The 6,899-nt window shown below is 37.4% G+C and overlaps 1 protein-coding gene across 1 annotated transcript; it reads left to right on the top strand.

The window, feature by feature from the left end:
* The first annotated feature begins 962 nt into the window (after positions 1-962).
* LOC143591661 (protein terminal ear1-like) lies at positions 963-4,368 on the top strand. Its single transcript, XM_077071808.1, has 5 exons — positions 963-1,755; positions 2,486-2,927; positions 3,019-3,126; positions 3,276-3,417; positions 4,045-4,368. Exons 1-5 carry the CDS (start codon positions 1,206-1,208, stop codon positions 4,366-4,368), a joined length of 1,566 nt encoding a protein of 521 aa, XP_076927923.1. The 5' UTR covers positions 963-1,205.
* The last annotated feature ends 2,531 nt before the right edge of the window (positions 4,369-6,899 follow it).

Below are 6,899 nucleotides of genomic sequence, written 5' to 3'. Positions count from 1 at the left end.
ATAAGCAATAATTGAATAATTGAATAATAAATTAACTATTCTCTCCATTTTTAAAATTTTATAAGTATATTTATTTATTTCTTATGAAACTTAAAAAAAAGACTAGGCAAAAAGACATCCCTTTCACTTTTATATTCTCTTCATTCTTGAAATTTTGTATGTAGTATATATTTATTTCTTATGAAACTTAAAATAAAACAACCTTGGCAAAAAGACACCCCTTTCACTTATATACCCCTTTTATGTAGGGCATCAAAAGTACTCCAAAGTGACTTTAATCTTATGCAAATATTCTTGCACAACATATGGGGTGGGTCATGTAGAGATGGAGTGGGACACAATATGTGTCATTTGATGGGGAACAGTCGAACTCAAGATTGGTGCTTCCTACCTTGACTATGTGTTACACATACTCAATGTTTTCTCTTCTCAAATATGACTACTTTCTACATAGAATGAGAGGATATTACTATTATGAATGTGTTAGGTTTAATGATTCAATGTAAAGTAAAGAAAAGATGATATTAATATTCCACCTTGTCTTTTGTTACAACGCTCGTTTATTAAATATCAGGTATTAGAATGACCTTAAAGCACACCAAGATTACTTGCCCGTAATAACACTAGTGAGTAACCTAACACGACAATATCAATCAATGCCTAATGACTTCGATAAGCATCAAGTCATAATTATGGATCATCGTACTCTCACTCTACACTTCTCGATTCAAATTTGACATATTTATTGAAGAATTTATCAGTCATCTGTGTAAAAAATAATCTTCACAACCGTCAAAGTTACCATGACCAAACAATGGCTGTAGAATGTATAGCAAATAGATTTATAAATATATTCAATCTTCTAGAAAACCTACACAACTCCAAAGGTTAATGACACAATTAGTAGGCCCAAAGACATTGTTTGAATAAAATGAAATGGTAGATGAAAAACAATGAAACCATACCTTATACATTATATCAATCTTTTGATATATGGTAAAAAACATAGTGCTAAAGATATCAACCTTTAATATCCACATCATCAACCATTAAACAACTACTCAAACTCAACCCCCTTTTGTTCCTTTCAAGAGACATATCACGCATATATAAATACACACATACATTCATACATACATCAACTCAATAAACCCTCACTCTTCACTTTCCTCTGCCCAAAAACCAGCTTCCGACCACCAACCACCATGGCCGAAGCCAGAGTTCACCGGCTTCCGCCACCCTTAAACCCCACCGCCCAAGAATTCATACCAACTTATAATAATAATATTAATAATAATGTGTACTACACATGTCCAATAATAATCCCACCAACACCCACACGTGCACTTGTTTTAACATCAGTCCCAACGCACGTGAGTGAATCCACTGTACGGCGGGACCTAGAACTGTTTGGTGATGTCCGTGCCGTACAAATGGACAGACTCAGAGACGGAATATTAACTGTTCATTTTTATGATATCAGACACGCGTGTGACGCGTTGAATAATATTCAACAACACGTGCAACAACAATGCCGTGTTAGGCAGTATTTTGACGGACACATGGTCTGGTCTTTTGCCAGCCCACCGCCTGTACTTCAGGCCCGTGGACTGGTTTCGGGTCAAGTGGTTTGGGCACAGTTTGCGTACCCGGTTGCGGCCGGGCTTCCCGACCGGTATAATCAAGGCGGTGTTGTTATTACTGTGGATTCCGACGTATCTACGGCTGCTGTTAGTGATATATTTAAATCTTTTGGTAAGTGTACTTTTTTACTTTTTTTTTAGCTTTTAATAAATGTTAAAAATGGTAATGACAAAATAACTTATTTGGACATGTCGCTTTCGAATGTATCTGAACATACATATCTGACGATGTTGATACTTTTGTTGTTTTGTATCTGGTTATAAATTTCGGATTTTATAGGCTAAATTATATTATTATTATTATTATTAAATTATTATTGTTATTGTTTTTATTTTTATTACCGTTTTCAATCTTTTATAATTTTTTAGATAGTAAAACCTGTCCTTATTATTATCTTTAGGGGACCTGAAGGAAATTAGTGAAATTCCATGAATTGATTTTTTTATTTATTTTCAGGGAGAAAATTAGGAAATTTTATTGAAAATTATTATTATTATTATTATTTGGGAGTGTGAAGGAAATCAGAAAAATTCCATTTGAAGAAAATTTTATTATGTTTACTATAAATATTATTATTATTATTTTCAGGGAGAAAATTAGTGAAATTTCATTGAAAATAATAATAATAATTATTATTATTATTATTAACAGGTAGAAAATTAGTGAAATTTCATTTAAAAAAATTATTATTATTATTATTGTCAGGGAGCAAATTAGTGAAATTTCATTAAAAAAATTATTGTTGTTGTTGTTATTATTATTATTATCTGGGAATGTGAATAAATTTACTTAAATTCCATTGAAGAAAAATTTATTATTATTATTATTATTATTATTTCAGGGGATGTGAAGGAAATTAGTGAAATTCCATTGAAAAAAAAACAAAAGTTTGTCGAGTTTTACGACACCAGAGACGCAACCAAGGCCGTGGCCGCGCTCAACGGCCGAGAAATCAAAGGTAAGCCGGTGGTGGTAGAGTTCATTCGCCCTGGTACTGGGAATGTACTCAATATTAACAATCAAAACAAACACATTCCCAATATTATATCCCATGAAGTTCAAAACAAACCATTGTGTAATAATGTCACTTTAAAGAAAAATGTTTACAAGCACCCGAAGTCACCCGAGAATGCTGCCCGAAGCAAGCCGTGGAAGGGTCCCCGATATAATCGAAACGCGGATCCTAGGTATTTGATTAAAGGTGGTACTGATGCTGCTGTTGTTTCTAGTTTTGAAGATTTGAGAACAACTGTGATGATCAAAAACATTCCAAATAAGTACAGGTTATTTTTGTAAAATTATTTATTAATATTATCAAAATAACATGTCACTTGAACTTAAACATGTGTTTTTGTTTTTGTTTTTGTTTTGCAGTCTAAAACTGTTACTAAACATGTTGGACAACCATTGCATTCAATGCAACAAGGGCGAAAATAAACCGGTGTCTTCATATGACTTTGTTTATCTACCGATCGATTTTGTGTACGTTGGAATGATATCGTTAAATTATATTTTTTCCACTTAAATGAGTTGTGTTATATTGAAAAAGTCTGAAACAGAATGTGTTGCTAGCCCTTTTTGAGTAGCGAGGGTAGGTTGTTTAGAGAGTTTAAAGATTCGGTTTTTGACAGGAATAAATGTAATGTCGGATATGGGTTCGTGAACATGACGTCTCCGGAGGCGACATGGAGGTTATACAAAGCTTTTGATCGTCAGAACTGGGAGGTCTTTAATTCCAAGAAAATATGTCAAATCTCTTATGCTAGAGTACAGGTAAACATCGATATTTGTGTGTAGATATTATTCATATTATTACATTGTATTAATGTTATTTTGAAATAATAGTTTTAGTTATTATTTATATTTTACAAATAGTATGTAAATATTATTACATACATCAAGTAAATGTTATTTTGAAATATACAACTGGAGTACAGGTATTATTATATTTTAAAAATAGTATATATGTAAATTAATAGTTACAAATAGTGTACATGTTTTAAAAAACTATTTTTAACTTGTACCAGATTGTGATAAAAAAAACGGTACAACCGGTTAAATCGCGTTGTGCCGGAAAGTTCAACTGGGTTGCATAATTGCCTTGTAATTTATCTTGTAATATCATTCATATAAATGCAACATTAAATTAAAAAGTAACCTAAAAACAAAAGTTTACTAGTTTTAATTAATGTTAATCACTAAGTTAAAGGTAGTTTTTAAAAAATATGATTCGCAAAATATCAAAATCTCGTGGGCCTAAAACCGGCTTGCTGGTTTAAACCAGTGTGTTAGAAAAAACCGCCGCTGATTTTCTAGCAAACCGTCCAAGAATACCGGACTTAAGATACCAGCTTAATATGCAAAACCTGTCGGTTTTTAAAACATTGGTTATTTGTATAGGGTCTAGAGGCATTAAAGGAACATTTCAAGAACTCAAAGTTTCCCGACTCGCCGGAGGAGTACATGCCGGTAGTATTCACACCCCCGCGTGATGGCAGGACACTGACAGAGCCTGTACCGGTTGTAAGCGTCACCAGCATTGCCACCATCACATCACCTTCGGAAGCAAAAGTAGGGTGTAATGATTTAACATGCACCATATCTTCTGACCACAATATTAACAATAATAGTAATGATGATAGTTTGCTTGTAGAAGATATCAATCAGAAGGCAGAATCACCACCACCACCGGCGGCGGAGATGACGTCGGAGAGAGGTGGTTGATTTGAAGTGTATTTATGGGGATGTGTTGTTTTGTACTGTGCATGGATGGCCTTGATCACTAGTAGGACTCTATATTATTATTATTATTTAATAAATATACCTTTATTTCTATATTTCTTGAAGTTTTATACATGGGTTTTAATTATTTTAATAGTTTTAGTATTAAACTTAATAGTAGATGTTGCATTTAATGATTTAGTACTAGAGTACTTTGAAAAGCCGAAGATAACTAAGTTGGTAATTGTTTGATGTTATAATATTTTGCAAATAAATTAATGAATTATTAAAGTTTAATTTGACATTGTATAGAATTTGAACCATTGACATCTTTTTTCATACTTTAACCAACTTAGAACATCACAAGAGTGAGAATAACAATTTGTTGGTTTTTTAGTTTTTAAAAATGTGAGTTATTTTATATATTTTATACCTAAATAAAGAAACTTGCTTTGACATATTTCAACGAATAATTTATCATTTCTGTAGGGGTATGGTATTAAACCCGGTTTACAATCCTAAATTTATTATATTTGGTTTGTTTTATTATATGGGCTAATACATTTGTTATTGGGCTGAGGAGGTTTGTGGAGGTAGCCCTAATTAGGCTAGGCCCATTAGGGTATCATGATGGTGGCCATGAGACTCTATATAAGGAGGTCTTCACCTCCTTATCATGGGGTCATGCTCAGTAGGTGCCACCACCTGTTTTTGTGTCTGTGAACAAGAGATCTTCAAGATCATCTTAGCGGTCACCTCCACACCCCCAAAACGCCACTGCAGATCGCGAGCAGCCGGAGGAGAGGATCAGCAGACCAGGATGCGGTTCATTCATCTCGAAATCCGTGGAAGCTCCGTCATGGGTCAGGTCAGATTCCATTTCGTGCTTCGACATTGGCGCCATCCGTGGGACGGCAATGAACCACACTGGCCTCTCTTCTCGGCCCTCCGATCCGTTCATCAAAATCTCAGGAAGAACCACCAAGCTTTTGGGGGAAAGAAAACAACGAGCTTTTGGGGAAAACCCTCAGATCTGGGTTTTCAGATCTGGGTTCGTCCGAGCAGCAGCCACACCTCATATTCATAGGTTTATAAACCCTATCAGATCTGTTGGTTTTACATAAAACCTACCTGATGTGGATATTCAAAACCTTTGGGTCGCGCGCGCGCCCAGGCGATTACTCTGCGCCTCAGCGGGTCGCGCGCGCGCCCAGGCGATTACTCTGCGCCTCAGCGGGTCGCGCGCGCGCGCCCAGACATGAAGGCAGAGCATGCTCAAGCAATAAGCATGCTCAAGCAGCAAGCATGCTCAAGCAGCAAGCATGCTCAAGCATCAAGCATGCTCAAGCAGCAAGCATGCTCAAGCAGCAAGCATGCCCAAGCAATAAGCATGCTCAAGCATCAAGCATAGCATGCTCAAGCATCAAGCATGCTCAAGCAATAAGCATGCTCAAGCATCAAGCATGCTCAAGCAATAAACATGCCCAAGCAATAAGCATGCTCAAGCAGCAAGCATGCTCAAGCAATAAGCATGCCCAAGCATCAAGCATGCTCAAGCAGCAAGCATGCTCAAGCATCAAGCATGCTCAAGCAATAAGCATGCTCAAGCATCAAGCATGCTCAAGCATCAAGTACGCTCACGCATATCACATGCTCACGCGTAACGCATGCTCACACATCACAGATGCTCACGCATTCAAAATCTTTAGATTACGCGTCCCACCGCGTATCAACTTCGGGTTCCGCATGCGCGCTCCCGGCGATCACTTCGCCACAGCAGTTTTGCATTCGCGCCACCGCATACAAGTTTTCGCATACATGTTTCGCACTTCCTTTTACTAATTTGAGCAATATGACAACATTATATTGACATCAAATTAAAAAGAAAGCGAAGTAAAACATACATGCGTGAGCTCCAAGCTCAAACGCGTTGACGAGTCTTAACTCTAAAACGTCAGGGCCTTAGCCTTTTAGCTCAAACTTAAAGGTTGGGAATCCTCATAATATCCCGTATGGCTACGCGCCAAACTTAAGGGTTGGGGACCCTCATAATATCCCATACGGCTCCGCGCCATAGGCTGGGAATCCTCACAATTTCCCATACGGCTCCGCGCCATAGGCTGGGAATCCTCACAATTTCCCATACGGCTCCGCGCCATACTTAAAGGTTGGGAATCCTCAATTTCCCATACGGCTCCCCGCCATACTTGAAGGTTGGGAATCCTCATAAACCCGTCGGCCACGCGCCAGCTTTTGTTATCATTACTTTCATTGCCCGTAAGACGCCCCGCGCGCAGGTTTCCATTATTATTACAGCCCGTAAGACGCCCCGCGCGCAGGTTTACATTATTATTACAGCCTGTAAGAAGCTTCGCGCGCAGGCTACTATTATTATTAACGGCCCGTAAGACGCCCCGCACGCAGGTTTCCATTATTATTACAGCCCGTAAGACGCCCCGCGAGCAGGTTTACATTATTATTACAGCCGTAAGACGCTTCGCGCGCAGGCTACTGTTATTATTACAGCTTGTAAG

The sequence above is a fragment of the Bidens hawaiensis genome, unplaced genomic scaffold (genome assembly GCF_021521415.1).
Source record: "Bidens hawaiensis isolate Kalapana, Puna unplaced genomic scaffold, B.hawaiensis_p1.1 tig00039976_1, whole genome shotgun sequence".
NCBI lineage: Eukaryota > Viridiplantae > Streptophyta > Magnoliopsida > Asterales > Asteraceae > Bidens > Bidens hawaiensis.
Note: the sequence above shows the minus strand (reverse complement) of the source record. Positions and strands in the feature narration are given on the sequence as shown.